General features: G+C 45.3%; 1 protein-coding gene across 5 annotated transcripts in view; it reads right to left on the minus strand.

Moving 5' to 3' along the window:
* The window catches only part of LOC135909752 (atrial natriuretic peptide receptor 1-like), a 102,895-nt gene that overhangs the window by 51,019 nt on the left and 33,912 nt on the right, over positions 1–17,964 (minus strand). For all 5 annotated transcript variants that reach the window (XR_010566778.1, XM_065441817.1, XM_065441818.1 and 2 more), the window contains exons 2-7: positions 11,095–11,247; positions 9,871–10,028; positions 6,230–6,365; positions 4,608–4,702; positions 4,092–4,224; positions 3,919–4,003 (exon numbers count right to left, since the gene is read on the minus strand). Coding sequence is in view for 4 of the 5 variants with exons in the window: in XM_065441817.1 (XP_065297889.1) it covers positions 3,919–4,003; positions 4,092–4,224; positions 4,608–4,702; positions 6,230–6,365; positions 9,871–10,028; positions 11,095–11,247 (760 nt within the window). In the remaining variant the exon portion in view is untranslated. The remainder of the gene's footprint in view (positions 1–3,918; positions 4,004–4,091; positions 4,225–4,607; positions 4,703–6,229; positions 6,366–9,870; positions 10,029–11,094; positions 11,248–17,964) is intronic.

Raw genomic sequence — 17,964 nt, forward strand, 5'->3', positions numbered from 1 at the left:
TTGGTTTCAGGCCCTTGCTTTCAACGCAGGATGTCATGCTCCTGCTCAAAACACAGATAATCGACTCTCAAAGCAAAGATGTAAAAGGCGTCCTCGCACTGGATCTATCCAAGGCATTCGATACAATTGCACATGACTATATCCTTCAGGAGATATCGGCCTTGAACTTAGGAGTTAAATTCTTCTCCTTCGTTGCATCCTTCCTCGAGAGCAGGACGGCGGCCATAAAGTTGAGGCAATCAGTCTCGGAATACTTCACACTCGGAAACAGGGGTACTCCCCAAGGGGCAGTTATCTCACCCCTTCTGTTTAATATAGCAATGCGCAAGTTGTCGGAAAGCCTTGCAGCAATTCCTTACGTAGGTCATGCATTATATGCTGACGATATTACAATCTGGTGTCCTGGAGGATCGGAGGCTACGGTCGAACAAGCTCTACAGGAGGCTCTGGATGTTACAGAGTCTTTCTTGAAAGGTACGGGACTGGCACTCTCGCCTGGAAAGTCGGAACTCCTGCTGTACAGACAGGCTAGACGAGGTGCTAGGGGACTCACCCCACTCGATCAGGTGCCAATTAGCGTTCGTACCAGAGATGGGCACACCATCCCGAGAGTAGACTCTATCAAAATACTAGGGCTTTCAATAAACTCAAAGGGATGCAACGCTAAGACTATAGCCCAACTCACCACGAAAACTGAAAACATTATTAGATTAATCATGAGAGTGTCCAACAAGAAAGGTGGCATAGGCGAGGATATACTCCTTAGGGCTCACCACGCTTTCCTCATCAGCCATGTCATTTACATAGTCGCAGCCCTCAATTGGACGAAAACAGAAATGGATAAATTAGACACGCTTATGCGCAAAAGTATCAAAAAGGTGATCGGCGTGCCAATCACGGCTAGCACAGAGAAACTCATGACATTGGGAGTACACAACACAACTTCGGAATTAATAGAAGCACAAAGATCAGCACAAATTATTAGATTATCAAACTCCAAAGCAGGCAGAAGACTTCTGGATGCGGCCGGCCTCCGTCCTAGCTTCAATCAGGAAAATATCACGCAACTTGATATTCAGACAAGGAACTCCTTTATTGTAGACCCTTTTCCAAGAAATGTCCACCCCCAACACAATAAAGGTCGAAGGTTAGCGAGGGCTAGAGCTTTCTTAAAGAACATATCCGGAACGGAGACCTTTGTTGACGCGGCGCGACACGCCAGTGCCAACAAGTTCTCCGTAGCCGTAGTCAATGACAGGGGAGAACTCCTCTCGGCAGCCTCGCTGAAAACCTCCTCGGTCGATGTGGCGGAACAGGCTGCTATAGCTCTCGCATTACTTGACTCAAAACACACTACGGTGTACACGGACTCCCGAGCAGCTGTTAGAGCATTCGCATCGGGATTGATAGCCAAAGAAGCAGCCAGGATTCTAAACGGTAAACACCCCTCTGACACTGTTCACCACATAGTCTGGTTCCCAGCTCACATGGGACCAGACGTATTACCGGGTCACCTGAACCCCAATGAGATAGCCCACGACCGTGCGCGAGGTTTCGTATGCCGCGACGGGATGGTGTCTCGGGTGAGTTCGGGAGAGCTCGTCCACAGTGATCCACTGGTTACCTTTCAGGAAATCACCTCTCATTACAGAGGGAATAGGCAGAGTTTTCCTTTCCCCCATCATAAGCTCAACAGGCCACAAGCTAGCACGCTTCGCATGCTCCAGACGGGGTCCTACCCCTCTAGGGGCTTTTTGAACAAGCTCCACCCGGACATCGATCCACTCTGCCCAGATTGCGGCACAGAATTTAGCTCACTAAACCACATGCTCTGGCAGTGCCCTGTGTTGCAGGATTTTAATACAGAAGACTGGACGAAGGCCATCACAGACCCGAGACAGGACGTCCAGCTCCTGGCTGTCCAGAGGGCCCGTGAACGAGCGGAGAGGCATGGCCTCTCTGTTCCGACATGGGACTAGCCAGCGGCTGGGTAGGGACCTGCAGGCCCCCGCTTAGCTCCTCAGGACCACAATAAAGTCGTTTGCTGCTGCTGCTGCTGCTGCCATCATTGTGCTCGGCCACATTTTATAATAAATGAGAGTAAAATGACATAGCTCCGATTAAGACACCTTGTGTGTGTGTGTGTGTGTGTGTGTGTGTGTGTGTGTGTGTGTGTGTGTGTGTGTGTGTGTGTGTGTGTGTGTGTGTGTGTGTGCGTGTGTGTGTGTGTGTGTGTGTGTGTGTGAGAGAGAGAGAGAGAGAGAGAGAGAGAGATAAGTCGCTGAGACTAAAAAAAAAAACGCCCGTGTCCTTTGCATTGGGGGTACCTTAAGGAACCCCAGGTGGTCAGAATAATCCGGAATGCTACGGTGTGCCTCATAATCAGATCGTGCTTTTGGCACCTAAAACACCAGAATTTTATTTTAGCTTGAATGAAACCGGGCGTTATGAGCTGTAAACAATATAGTGACGTGATAGCGTTAAGGGCCCCGTGTCACAGAAAATCCGATGTCGGCGTTGTAGCCGGCGTTGGCGTCCTGTAAGAGAAAACTGTAGTATATATTTAGTTATATGTATGTGCCGCGCCTTGCTATATGACATGCGGTATATGCGGAATATATTGCCACATATCACTAACGTTGCTGATACCTCGTCTCGCATTCTTGACAAAGTTCTTCCTCGGAATTTTGGCAGTGACAGCTCACAAACAAGGGAAAACACGGGGAAGGCGAGGGATGGAAATTCAAGACGATAAGCAAAACGACAACAAGGTAAAAGGGGCAGCCAACGTTTCGACAAGTGCACTTGTCTTTTTCAAGGCGACATATGCTTTCCTCGGGCACAGTTATATTGGTAGGGTTCTTCTAAAGTGGTAAGACGGGTGGGTGAGGCAGCGACCGAAGGTGGGTTAGCGGCGAGGGTGTAGAAGCAGGGTTTGGGTAAGGACCAGTTGGTATTCCATCGTAAACTTCACTTACAGCGCGTACATAGGCAAATGGACCGAAATAATTCCCATTTCAGTAATTTTCTTTCTAGTCTTTCTCACGATCACCTTTTTCTGCCGCTCCTTCTATTACCCATTTCAGAGACAGGACAACCCCCGACCACCGCCGAAGCAGGTAAGAGAGGGTGCTGTGCACACGACCGTTCACACGCTGGCTGACACACGGTCGTGTCATCGGCGTTGTGCACGGCACTCTTTTATTCTCAGTTCTACACCATTGTCACTAACACAACTTCGGTCGTTGCCGTACCCACCCGCCTAACCTACTCTTCCCTTTAGAAGAACCCTACCGATATGTACTGCGCCAAGGAAAGCATATGTCGCCTTGAGAAAGACAAGTCCGCTTGTCGAAAAGTTGGCTGCCGCTTTTACCTTGTTCTCGTTTTGCTCATAGCCCACGAAGAAATGTCATGAAACAAAACACCGACAGTGCGTGCCTTGTATGTTAAATCATCTCAGACTGAAAATTAAAACTGCGAAACAATAACAGAAACCTGAAAATTATGTAATTTTCTTGGCGTGGTTGTGCAGTATTTCATGAATCGGCCCACGCAAGCGAAATCGTTTCTACCAGAAAGCTCGCCTTCGTGCTTAGCCTTCGCCGCGAGCATTTCCCGGTAAACGTAAAGATTACTTAAGCTGCAGTTGCCAGGAAATGTGAGAATCAGTCAGGGATCTTTGAGTGCTTTCGCGTTCCACTCTTAAAGCAAAGCTTAAGCATCCTCCAAATTTTTTCATCGTGTCGCATGCATTCGAATTATTAGATTGATTGTTTTCCGAAGCTAAACGTTCCTATTGTGAGTACCTCTGACGTATTGAACTATGTATTGGAGATGCACTACTGGTGGCTACTGAAATTTGAAAGTTGCCAACTCATCCGGCGAACACCTCATTTTCCTGGACAGCGGACTTACCGATAAATGAGAAATGCGCAGATGAGTATGATGACCAGGAACACCAATGCAGATATGATCACAGTTTCAAAAAAGGGAAAGTCCTCTGAAATTAGAAAGACATTATAGATGTTCATGGGACATTGGAATTCCAAGTAAGAATTGCAAGTGCCGCAAGAAAAGGCACGTCTTACCAGTTTTTAAGCACTTTGGGTCCTTGCCGTCAAAGCCGCAAAATGGGACATCCACTGGTGGACCCTTCCCTGGCCAGTGAATGGCATTCACCGCTTGGTAGCTTTGGTTGGCTCCGAAATATTGTAGTACAACCTGCGTGTTGTTGCATGCGTTTTTCCGGAAGCAAATTGAAGGCATGGCTAGAAGCTGTCATCTTCTTTCATAGGACTAGAAATTGCTATTAAAAAAAGAAAACAGAACTCGTTGGCGCATACTAGAAATCATCCAAAATAAAAACAACTAGAAAACAGGCTTAAGAAGGCTATGAATATATTTGTACAGAGAACACAAGCGTCCGTACTACCGTTTATCTTCTGAAAAACTAAATTAGCAGGTGCGCCATAGTATAAACAATGAAGGATTTCGCCTTGAATAGCGTACTTCGCGGAAGTAGGAGTATGCGTGCGAAAAATAAGGCAAGGAAAGTTGCATTGAATTGGTGTGTAAGGGTCGCACTAAAAGTGCAATATCCTTACATCGAAATGCCCCGTTGAAGGGTCCACTTGGTCCAGGAGAGCATAGTCGGCGACTCGATCTCCGTTCATGTCAATTACTACTCGGCCCGAGACCCCTGGTAGTGGCGAAAAGCAAGATTTATGACATCTTTAGTTTCATTATAATACTTTTTTTTCAATAGTTTATTTAGTATCGAAATAAAAAGGCTTCACCACTCACTCACTTTAGGCTTTCATTACGCGCACCGCTTATCACATAACATGGTTGAGCGCGACACCAGAACAAAAAGACAGGAACACACAAACAAATCAACAAGCATGCCCTTGAGCACGTTACGCTAAATTATACTTCAGCGTCACCAAAAAAGTTAGCGGAGCCAAGCATGTACTAATTAAGGGCCCTTTATTATTTTATTTTGTCATCTTTCTCTGCCCTCATTTCTTTTGTCACCTTTGATGTACTTTGTGACAGTGTAGGTGACAGTGAGTATCTCGCCGCTAAATAAATTTGCACGCTTGGCCGCAGGTTATGTGCGACGAATTGCAGCGAGAGGTCGTGGTTAAAGCTGACAACACTGACACGCTGTCAAACACAATGTGTCAGTGCTTCACCCAGTAAATGCCCGGCACCTGTGTACACGGCGAAAGATTTCTACCTCTTGTGGCTGCGCTCTGGTACTAAGGATATTAGGCGCAAGATGCCCAGTTAAGCTAGACTAAGGCCAAATGTGGCAGATTGCGTTACACGCTGGATAACGGACAAGTGCGCTAATTCACTGCAATAGTGCCTGCACCAAACAGGGCTGCATGCCTTTACTTGATGCCTTTTGTAAAATTTTGGTATATATGAGTTGTGGCAAGTTTCCTAAGAAAAAAAAGTACAACTGCCTACAAGCCTTCTAATTTTAATGCGCAATTGTTGCTAGTTGGTAGAGCTTCCACGTGCTTTAGTTGTGACTGCAACTCGGGCGTGTTCGTATTTGAACGACAGAAAGCTGAGCTAGTTGGTATGGATTCATTATGCAAAATAGAAGTGAGGCGTGCAGACAGGACACAAGAGTAGAGAAGTGAACAACACGAACGCCGGCGTTCGTGTTGTCCACTTTTCTACTCTTGTGTCTTGTCTGCACGACTCACTTCTATTTCGTATTTGAATTTCGAGCAGGCCAACTAGTTTCGTTTCTTTTTTTTTATTACGATAAAATTGATGCTTTAGTTTTGAACAATGTGGACAATGCTCCAAACTGCAAATATTCGAAAGATCGTCTTGTTAGCACTTTGCGTAGGAAGCATGACCCAGACAAAGTTCTTTCGTGCCCCAGGTTGCAGGTGAGCTTTGTTGTATGGATAAGAGTGGGAAGAAGAGAATATGTGCAATTAATGGGAACATCGTTAGGTGACCTAGTATTTCAGAATAAGAAATGCTTATGAAAAAACGTCGTTCATACGGCTTCTGGCAAGCGTTGCATATAATCGACAAGAACCAAATTTCCGACTGCACGTCGCTTAGGGCGTCAAGGCCACCGCCTGCTGCAGTGTAAATCAACACTTGTGAGACTATAGACAAAAAGTGCTAAGAAGAAACAGCATGAACCTGCTTGCTGTTCGCACCTCCATTATGTAGGGTTCCAAACTGTGCTCACCGTTTATGCTCGCGTTTCGCATTTTGTTCACCAGGTTTTCTCCGTCGTGAGGGTTGAGGCCAATGGTCACGGTTTCGTTTATGGCCTTGCAGAGCATGACGACGGCATCGTGAAAGCTGGCCGTGAAGTAATTTACCTGCAATAGAAGGAATTTATCAAAATACACATTCTTCAATGAATAACTTGCTCAACCTGCATAGAGTGGAACGATTTCTTTCATATTATAAACACCCTGAGGGGTGAGAGGGGAGGGGGCATGAGTTCTGCTTGCCGATAAAATGTTGCGCTGGTGCTTTCGTACTGCGTACGCCACGAAGTACTAAGGCCTAGAACCGACAAATACCTCCTTCTCCCCCCCCCCCCTCCGCCTCCCCTTCAAAAATACACTTTTAAACATTTTCCCCACGATTCCTTGAGCCTGTCTGAATATAACACATTTCAGTGCTTCTTGGAACATTTCGGTACATGTGGAGGGGCTCAGATTATTGTCCTCTCTTTTTTTTCTCTCAAGTCTTCAACAAACGTTCTAAGCGTGAGATTAATTGAATATGACTGCAAAAAGCGCACGACCATGTCAGCTTCGCAAACTATAGCCAAGGCATTGACCTCTGTCCTTATACTGGCCGTCGCATTTTTCTCTGTGCATAATAAATTGACTGATAGCTGAGTGAGTTGGTGTGAATTCATAGCTAACTTAGGCAGCGCATTGCAGCGAGGTCGGAGGTTTGGTGGTAGTAGAACAATCGCCCTTTGCTGGGAGTCGAACCCACGAACATTTGTGTGATATAGGCGGAGTGAATTAAGGTACAGTTTATTAAGATATAGGTAATTAAGGCACTTGAACCACGACCTTTGATGTGAATTATGGCGGCGCTAATTAAGGTACAAATAGTTAAGCTACAGTTAATTAAGACACTCGAATCCACGACCTTTGGAGGGAGAAAACAAGTAATATGAAGCAACAACGCATTCGAATGAGAATGTCGAGTAATTTAATGAATGTCTCGTGAGCGCGGAGGCTTTCGCCCTCATCCTCTTTAGCATTGGCTAAAGTGACTGTCACCTTTTCGTTTAGTATTTTGTTTCATTAGATAAATTATAGCTTAGACAAATAATAAAACATACAAAACGAATGTCTACGTCTTCTTGATTTACCGCGTACAGTAGCGAGAGAGATGTAGTTCCCTTTCGTCTGTTCGTTCCCAAGTCGCACAGTCGCCCTACAATCGTGCAGTACCGTGCTACAGCGGCGCGATCATGTTCTTTCATCCTCTCGCGGGCTCCTTGGTGTTCGTGATTGCGGCACTGACATATACCGCTAATCAGGTGTTCTCTTGCAGAGCGCGCCAATTCGTTTGCTGCGAGAGACGGGACCGACGCAACAGCTCGTGCGCGAGACCGTCACCGGAAATGCGCCGCTCAATTAAAATGCAGGAGTGGGAAAAAAGAAAGGCAGCAGAAGAAGGCGGGGCCCGTGACGTATTCGTCACGTGATTATTCGGTTCGGTACGGGAGAACGCAGGGAAGAAATTCCTCTTGTGGAGGCTAGACGGGACAAGTGGAGAGAGTGTCTATGTTGGCGGTTTTTATTTCTGCAGTTCTACAATGGGCGTCAAAGTGAGCGCCAGTCACGTGCAGCCACTTGTGCTGCGCCGAAAGGAAAACAAAAGTAGTTGGGAGCGCTTGGTACTCTTTTGGAAACTGGCTTGAAATGGCCAGTCTAAATGTTCAGCGGGACAGGGTTAGCACTGCTAGAGCAGCAGAATCCTCGAAGGAAGTGTTTGCTTTTCCTTGAGCAATAGATACGAGGGAGCAGTCGTTCCGAGTGTCCACACTTGCCGCTTGTATTTATATACGCCTCCTCTCGGAAAGTTTAAAAGGAAGCAGCGGCAAGGCGAGTGTTTTTTTTTTCCTTCGCTGCCTTTCGGCCACTTACGACGAGGTAGCCAGCGTAAGGTTGTTGCGGAAGAGCAAATGTCTAAATTTATGCGACAGCGTCTTTGTAAACTGTGCGTGTGAGAGTGAAGCTCCCGGAAGAGTTTTCAAGCTGCCAGGAACCACTGTGGCGAAGTAGTGGTTACTACGTGACGCTGTGCTTAACATCATCAGGAAAGTAAGAATGAGTTACAGTGGAAGTCGTAGGCCATGCCATCTAATGAACAGCAATTTACCTACGGCCCTGAGCAACTTAAACATCGCCTTGTGCTCGTACTTGCCTGTGGTGTTGAAAGTTAGGTGATGAGAAAAGATAGAAGGGAAGACAAGTACTGCGCTATGAACTATGAAAATAACAGCTAAGAGTAACTCTGGTACGTCATAAGTATAGGACAATGTGGAAATGAACGATAGTCGACGGTATACGCTGTCCTAGTGCATTATTACTCTACGCATCTACCCCAACCTTCTGTTACCCGATGATAACAGTGAATGAGCAGCTGTAAAGTTTACTATGACCTGCCGCGGTGGTGTAGTGGCTTTGATATCGCACTACTAAGCCCAAGGTCGCGGCATCAAATCCCGGCCGCGATGGAAGCATTTCGATGGAAATGAAATGCAAAGACACCCATGTGTCTTGCATTATGTGCACGTTGAAGAACTCTACATTGTGAAAATGAATTCGGAGTGCACCACTACGGCGTTCCTCATAGGCATATCATGGTTTTGAGTCGCAGAATCTCAGAATTTAATTTTAGCTTAACGTTTACTATGACGTAACAACTGGCTACCTTCTTTAACCTACACGTCCGCATTTGGGGCTCAAATCCGCAGCCGTTCCCGTCAATGACAGCCTTCATCTCGATGGACTAGCTTACTTAGGTCAATCATTGATGCCAGTGTGCTTAGTCAGGCAATGCCTATCGCCATGACTTATATCATGGTTTCGCAGCTACAGGCAAGGCATCATCAGCTTTGTGTGACACCTTCGTGTGGAAAACCAGAGTTGTGGGGTAAACAAGACTTAGGCCTAAAACCCCGGTTTCTTGACAATCTCGTATTCACACTTTCACTTCATGTGTCCTCCAACTCTTTCATGAGACTCTTCACACACCAACTATTCTGCAAGACACTGATTACTTTCCATTGATCCTATCCCTTAGAAGGCCCGTCCACTGCGAAGAGCTTCAGCTCCGAACGATCCGCGTTGTACTTACAGCTGCCGTGATGCATTTACGGCTTTTCAGTAATCGAGAGTGTGTCGGGTTTGCTTGCCGTCACATTCAATGCCACCGGAATCCTCTGGTCATTCACCCGCGCCTCCACTTGTCTGGCATTGTACTGAGCAGATAAACTCAACCTTTCCAGCCGACCTTGTGGCTTAGTCCGAAAGCCGACCAGATACCACAACTATGGGTGCATGGATCGTAAGGGCGAACTTATGCATCACGAGAAAGTGAATCATGCTTGCTCTAACTCAAAGTAAATCAGTTGGCTTCATAGAAGGATACGTGATCGACACACAAGTCAATATTTCTTAAAATGACTTGCTAGGGGCATACGTAGTGCTTGGTTAGTAAGTAAACGCAAGCTCAAACGTCAACACACACACACGCACACATGCCCTTCTTTTTTTCCACTCGACATATTTTCACTCGCATTTTTGGCAACTCTGCAACTACTACGTCTATTCCGTGGCAACTTACCACACGTTCCATGTAGTGAGGAAATTGATACTGCGTGCGTGCGCGGTGCTTCACCTCGTTGGAGAAGCGCATGTACTCGTCCGACACTGGCTGATTCAGGCTGATAATCATCAGTGACTCGAACGCTTCCCGAAGCCGCGCGCGCCGCTGCGGGTCATCTGTGCAAGTCAAAGTGGGAAAACAATGATGTAATATGCAGAGAAGCTGTATTGCACATTACATGCTAGGTGACCATCTACTTCTTCCACATATTGTTGCTTGAACGACTAACTGATAGCAAGGCTTCGAGCGATAAAATATAAACTTTGAGAATGCGCCTTTCTTGCGGGACGAATTATGATATTTATGTCATGCTCGTCGGCTTGTGGCCTAGCATTTGTCAGAAAGAATACTAAGAAACAAAAAGAAAGAAAAAATCTTGGTATGTAAGTGATAACTTACTGTTAACATTTTTCTTTTCCTTTAATTCCGGGGTGCCGTCCACTGACAGGAGGTGTATATATCACTTAAAAATGCTCTCATATCACTTAACAATATAGACATGCAAAGGCTCAATTAGCAATCTGATGTATACTTATGTGTGCTTTACTCCCAGTCCCTGCTTTTCAACGGTTCCCCGTATATTTTGTAGTACCAAAGAGTAGGAATTATCCACTCGAAGAAGATGCACTCTTCGAGACATGTCACCATTTCGTGTCACAGAGACTGCAGGTTCTTTAAGTGGTTATAATAAGAACGCAAGTAATTGTAGAGTGCACTTCCGCTAATTTGACTCCTACGAGACTCACGATATCGTTTTGACCTGTCTGACGACTGGCTTTAGAAGGTGCTAACGAAGCGTGAAATTTTTTAGGACATTTTAGTCTTGAAAGTAAAGTCTTCGACGACTGCGATGCCTTCCTGACAGTAAAAGCGTTTGTACATGTTCTCCGAGTGAATTCATTTCCATTGACTGCGTTCGGGCAGCGTGTGTCTTCTATGCGCCATTCTACATACTAGACACGTTTTCTCTCTCTCTCTCTTTCACTCCCCATTCCCCTCCTCACGTGTCGGGTAGCAAACTGGACTCAGTCTCGTTAACCTCCCTGCCTTTCCTTCTTCCCTTCTCTCTCTCTCTCTCTCTCTCTCTTTGCGAGCCTGACTCTTAGCCACGACGTCTCAACGCTCCAGCGTTGCCACTTATGGGGACGGGTAAGTGAAGAAATATGCTCCAAGTGAGCTTACCGACGCCCTTGGACCACGAAATGTTCCCAGCAGCCTCGCCCTGGAAGAGCTCCGGGTAGAGGAAGGCATACTCGCCGGATGACGTCATGCCCAAATCCTGTGCATGCTCCAGCATTGTGCGCACCTCCTTCTCGCCAGTCAGCAGGACCACGACTGTGTTAGGCCAAGAAGAAGCCAAGTCAGTGAGCCATTAAAGCTTACAGAGAGACGCTCTAGTGTTCATAAAGATGTGTATCATACCACGACACAGCAGGCACGAAAAAGAAAAGAAACGAACTATAGCTTTAATTTTCTATATAGACGAAAAACAATACATAGAAAGATATGCATTTATTATGACAGATAAGCTGAGAGATCGGCCTCAGTCATAGTTCTGACTTGCTACTCGGCATTGGGGAAGGGAGACGGAGGTAAAATAAGAGAGAGGTGTTTATAATGAGGATTAAGGGGGGGATTGTATTGAGTGAGCCTTAACGGCGAAGGCTGTTCAAAAGTGTCAAATCTAGGCCGCTCTCGTGCAAGAACTTGATGATAGCCTTTAGGACATCACGCAGGCAAGAATCCGGCCAAGATCCCAATAGAGCCTTTTCAGACAAAGGTTAATTGGTAAACTTAAAAAAAAAAACTCTACCAATGATTGCCTTTGCACAGCATACAGCGGGCAGGTGCACAAGACGTGTTCTGTTGTCCCGTGTACCTCGAACTCCTCGCAGTCGGGACTGTTTGCACGGCCAATACGGCGCAAGTATAGTAGAGTAAACGCCACACTAAAGCTTGCATAACTTCTTTTGATTGTGAGCGGTAATATTACTTGTACGTACAGGTCGAGTGCGTGAAGGCGTCAATAACGGTGAGTCGTAAGCGCCCAGTATTGTCTAGGGTTGCCCTGCTAGATAATTAGTGTCTGGTCGAGAAAACGGCATGGACACTGAGGTGGCATTATAGCGAGCCATCTTTGCCTCTTCACCGGCAAGCTCACTTTCATATAAGCCACAGTGCTGACGAATCTGTTTATATGCTGTTCGATGGCCAGGTTTGAGGGTGAAATCGTGTCGTTTTACGACATCTTCAGCAAACAGATAAGGTTCTTGTTCAAGGGCAGAATCAATCACTTGACGTACTTGTATTGCGTCACAACATATAGTCCAGTATTGAGGTGGTTCCATTGGTATAAAATGGAATGATTCACTACAATTTCGGTCGCCGATGATGTAGTTTGGTGGTCGAGTGGAAAGAGCCTCCAGATTGGTATTACGAATGCAGCTATTGAAGTAGTCGGAGACACCGATCCGTCAGTATATATATGTGCATGGAAGCGGTATATACTGTAGAAATATGCGATAGGACGAATTTTCTAAGGCCATATGAGGGTATTCTTAACTTTTTAGCAACTCCCGGAATAGAGAGGTGCAGCAGAGGTCTTGACAAAGTCCATGCTGGGACGCTCGCTACTTTGGCTGGAGCAAAACGTGATGGAATGGCGCTCTCATGATGTAATGGAGGTTGTGAAAAAGATATTTCTGGACGCGAAATCTGAATCGTTGAAAGTGGGTGACGTTCGGGGTGGGTCAACAGCCAAAGATAGGCCCTAGGTAGACTTTCGGCGGAGCGGTAAACCTCTATTAGGCAGACGCGTTCTTCATAAATCGTGCCTTTGGTTGGCGTGCAGCGTAGCAGACGGACATATTCGCGATGCTACTCGCGATGTCAGCTTTCAAATATGCGTAGGAAAGAAGGGCGAATGTTTGCTATGATAGGTAAACTATATCGTAGGCAGTAGGCAGTCTACAAGAAGTGCTACTTAAAATTGGAGCAGTGATCGCTGTTATGGGCCCCACTTCACTTATGCAGCATATCTGAACATGTGTACGAAGTTGTCTAGCTTGAACTTGACCGTTTTCACGTGCTTAGACTAGAACGTGTTTCGGTAATTAATGAAACCTAAGAATCTGTGATGCAATACGTATGGTATAGGTGTGCAGTCAATTGAAATCTGATGTCGGTGCGAAGAACAAGAGAGATAGAAAGGGAATGCAGGGATGTAAACCTGGCTGCTCCTGGTTTGCTACCGTACACTAGGGGAGGGAGAAAGGTAAGAAAATCGGGAAAATAGAACGGGAGAGAGGTGACGCGAGCGCATATACGACAACGTTCACTGCACGATGTTGCCTCAGGGCTTAATGAAAAGTCAATAATTAATTCAAGTCAAATTGATTCATTGCTTACGCGGAGCAGATATATAAGAGAGTGAGAGAGAGTGAGTGAGAGAATGAAGCGATGGTAATATGCGAGAAAATCTGTTTAAGAAATAGTCGATATTGGAGGAATTATTCTCCAGCGATCGTGCACCTCTCTCTAGTCAATCTTTCATCCACTTGCGCGCTGCTGAAGAGTACTGAATAAAAAGATGTAATATTGGGGTTTCAAGTGAAAAATACATTACCTACGTTTCTAAGTCATAAGTTGCTGCAGTTTATTTTTTTTAATTTTTTTTTTGTGATACTGTCTATCCGAGTGCATGCTGATTGCAGTAAAGGGACAGAGATGGACCGCATTTCGTTTATTGACGGTGCCGTAAAGCTCCACCTTCCTGTTTGTTCCTTTCATGGAGCTCACTGTTGCCTACGTTTCCAAATTCGTGTGTGGGTAGATGTCTGTATTTATTTTCTCTCTCTCTCCCTTTATCTTTTATGATGCATTAAAAAACTTTCTAAGATTTTGTAGGTGTTTATGTTGTGGATATGTAGAACTTTGTAAACGTTAGATGTCTACACTATTTTTTATGAAACGTGTGACGTGTAAACTCCTACACCGTTGCTTTGTGCTGTCTTTGGGCTTTCAAGGGATGGCGGGGCCAGTTAAGCTGCCGGAAAGTAGCTTTTACCTCGTTATCCTTACCACTCATGTACAACTTTTAAATGTACCGAATTGTTAAAAAAACTGAACTTCAAACTTCACACATACGACAGCATTCCAAAACGTTCTCTTGGCTACCCTCTCCAGTTATCATTGTACTTTCTCTCGCTTGTGCGCATGTATATTCACAGAACTGTTGATGCATGCGGTTTCCTTGTCGTATATTCTTGGAATGGGGAAGTTGTGAGCATGATGGGTGGGCTATGCGGTGTAAATAACATAAAATGGCAGTGAGTGTTAAGGAGGCTATTGCCCGAGGATAGCGGTCTTTCATAACGCAGCGCAAGCTTTCTGAGCAGTGTCGCTCAGTGCATCCAAAATGCAAAATATCCTACTTTTATTCACTATACTCCTTAGGGTTGGGACTCAGGACTCAGTAAAGTTATTTCCTCCTCCTCCTTGTTCACAGGGATATACAATATTAGGGACTGCTAACAAACTCTGTCACTAACCTTACTTCTATTCCAGCGCCGTATCTCAAAGCGCCGTTGCGGTTACGTTACGTTCGGCTGACGAATACTGTGGGAAGAGAGCGATGGCGGCATCAGCTTCATTTCCGCGACCACGGCAAATGAAATTATAATTTTCATTGCTTGGTTCACTGCTTATTTCTCTTCGCTATTTTCTTCATTTCTGTAACTTCGTAATGAGAGTCTACTAATGGAGGGGCGTTTTTTTTTCTCCTGATTCTGGATACCTTTCAGGCTGACAACTGGGAGCCAACGAAGTGCATGAGAAACTGTTACCTCGTAGACACTCATTACGGGAACCCATTAGGACTTCTGGTGATTTGATGCTCGCGTCATATACACTCCACTCCACTCAGAGTAAAGTGGTAATGACTCCGCACTTCTACCTAACCGCGGCCCGTCGAGAATAATCTGTTCTGCGAAAGATCAGAACGTGACCATGAGTGAGGTTTTTGCTACAAATATGAGTGTTGATGTGTTTGTTCGCTAGAGCCAGTCACATAAGCGTGACCATGAACAACAGTTACAGTTACCCTTAACGGAAAGTGCGGTAGCAATGACCTCGTCGTCATTTTTTTTGCTGGTCTCATTCTTTCGGTCTGTCACATAAGTCAACAGTTTACTAGTTGATGTTCATGGTTTTCTGCAACTAATTATGCGCTTGGCTGATAATACGCGCAGATCTAGCATGCGGTGTTAGAGAATCCTGTGTTACCATTTTTTTCAGTGTAAAAACGTTTTTTTTCTTCAAGGAAATAAAAGAGAATCAATTGTTACGCCGAAAAACGGGATACTGTGGTTAGATTTTATATACCAGCTATACACATAGCATGTGCACAGTATACTACAAGACTGACACGTCCCTATAAAACCTGATACAATATAAATTTATATATATATATATATATATATATATATATATATATATATATATATATATATATATATATATATATATATATATATATATATTCAAAAAGAAAGCAAGACGACAGTTATGGCGTATATGTTCACTTATATATTTATATGCGACTGTTAATCGAGCCAGCGACATTTGGAAACCGCACTCCACACATATCAAGCAAGCATAAGGCAGAAAAAGGAATATCTGCGACAGCCGGCGCTATCCTGATACAAGAAAGGCCAATTTCCTGGTCCCACCGCGATGGCCCTCCGACTAGTTGCGGAGCATCCAAGCCAGGCGACGACTTCGGAAATGGCCAGCACTGGCCGCGCACTTTATAGGACCGCTGTTTCGGGTGAGCGCGCCACGAAGTCCTGCCATTACGTGGCCTCAGAGGCGAAGGCAGCAAAAGCGAGGCGCAAAAAAAAAAAGCTGAGAAGTTTGGTAGATCATCCGAGCACAGTCGCAGCACGTCGACCCGATGCCTGCGTTTATTGCTCTTGCGAGAGGAGATCGTGAATATATAAGGGCCTTCGCAGCGGTCGAGTGGAGTGTTCCTGCGAGCAAAAAGCTAAGTTTGCAGGAAAGCGTTGTGTTGAAATGTAACGCACAGATAACGCGCAGACGTACGCGAAACTTTGAGCGTCTTTGAAGCGTCTTTGAAACCTGTTTGAATATTGATGCAGGGTTCAGGTCCACGTGTAGGGTATCTAGTACGTATCATCTCGTATTAATTGTTAACAAAAAGTATCCCTTTGTTGCACTCATTAACAGGGACTCATTTGCGCCAAGAACCTGAGTAGACTGGAACCACCTCTCTTCCTAGATCACTGCCATCTCTTACTTGTGGAAAAAACCGGTGTACTTAGGTTTAGGTACACGTTAAAGATCCCCAGGTGGTCCAAATTTCTGGAGTCCCCCACTACGGCGCGCCTAATAATACGATCGGGGATATGGCACATAAAACCCCACAATTTAATTTTTTGTTACGTTAAGAACTAACAAGACAGCCACTATATATAATACTCATATACGTCCTTGCCCCTCCTCTCCGTGAAGCTTTCGCGCAATTGAGAGTATGAAAGCAAACAAACAAACAAACAAACAAACAAACAAACAAACAAACAAACAAACAAACAAACAAACAAACAAACAAACAAACAAACAAACAAACAAACAAATAAATACAGGAAGCGGTTGATCTTAAGCGCCAGAGAAGTAGAAAATCCGAAGCACGAGCCTGATGCTTGACATATGAGCGTAGGCGGCCATCCAATGGCAAAGAGCACTTACGAATGAAAAGCTTCGTGAATTCGGCACCAGGGCCGGTATAATGCAAGACCTTGTTTCGTTCTATTCTATTGATTTCCCATCGCTCACCGTTCACGGCCGGCAGATCCCGGTGGTAAAGTGGACGGAAGACCGCTCGGACCACTGACGAGGCGCGAAAAGGAACAGCAGTGCTGTAGAATCGTTACAATATCTCGGCGTGTTGCTGTTTATTGTAAAGCAAATTACTTCCATGAAACATTTACGAGAAATAGGGCCTGCTTCAGCCTGTGACTGTGGCCATGAATTCTTTAATAACTTGAGCGTTAAAAATCCACCAAAATGTTATATTCAGTTTCGCAACGAAGTAGAGAACAATGGATATAGAAAACTCAGAAACTCCTTTGATCATGACTCTGACGCCACCTTACTATTTAAAGGTAGTAAAAATGAATTCATTTTTTTTTCTTTTTTCTTGATTCTTACTGATCACATCGCAGTTACGCTGCCTAGCGTTTCTAGCCTTAGACAAGAACAGTGAACAAGGTGCTCCCGCATAGGTCAAGCATAGTTGTGGGACGCGGCTTTATCTGCGTAGTCATTCCCGTTGACGTTCCACTGTCCTGGAAGCCATTGAAAGATTATGCTCTGTCCCTTATCATGGCTGCGGTGATAAATTTCTCGAATTTCTGAGGCCAGTTGTTCAATGGTTCCGTGATGCATTGGACTTTGTATGCGGTGAAGGGCTGCCCTTAAATCACTTAAGACGGTGATTCCCGTTTAATCAAATCAAGTGCAGCACGGATTGCCGGAGGTTCTGCACCCGTCGAGGTGGTAACACATGAAGTCTTCGACCTGATTTCTTCAGATTTTGCCGGGATGACGACTGCAGCAGCAGAGCTGTTGAGTTTTACCGACGCATCTGTGTAGACATGTTGCCGAAACATGTGTACGTTGTAAATGTGATCTGAAGTTGCTTACTTCAAAGCTTGCAACGGCGCTCCAGCTTTCTTTCTGATGACCGGAAATGTCAATTGTACTCGCTGCCGGTGCAGCATCACAATGGGTCTGATAATCGTGTAGCAGGCATGGATTGTGAGGGCAAGTAGGACTGATGCCTTACAATACTTTTGGCAAATGTAGAACGTGACCTTTTTGCTGGCAAGCGAGCAAGATGGTGTTAGGGAAACCGAGTAACGTGTCGGATGTCTGCTCTCAGGACACTTGTATCAATGTAGACTGTTAAAGGAGCGTCTCTGGCAATGACCAATGTCGCAATCGATGACGTAGTTTTTGGGACACCGAGACAAG

Source organism: Dermacentor albipictus, chromosome 4 (assembly GCF_038994185.2).
Source record: "Dermacentor albipictus isolate Rhodes 1998 colony chromosome 4, USDA_Dalb.pri_finalv2, whole genome shotgun sequence".
Classification (NCBI taxonomy): domain Eukaryota; kingdom Metazoa; phylum Arthropoda; class Arachnida; order Ixodida; family Ixodidae; genus Dermacentor; species Dermacentor albipictus.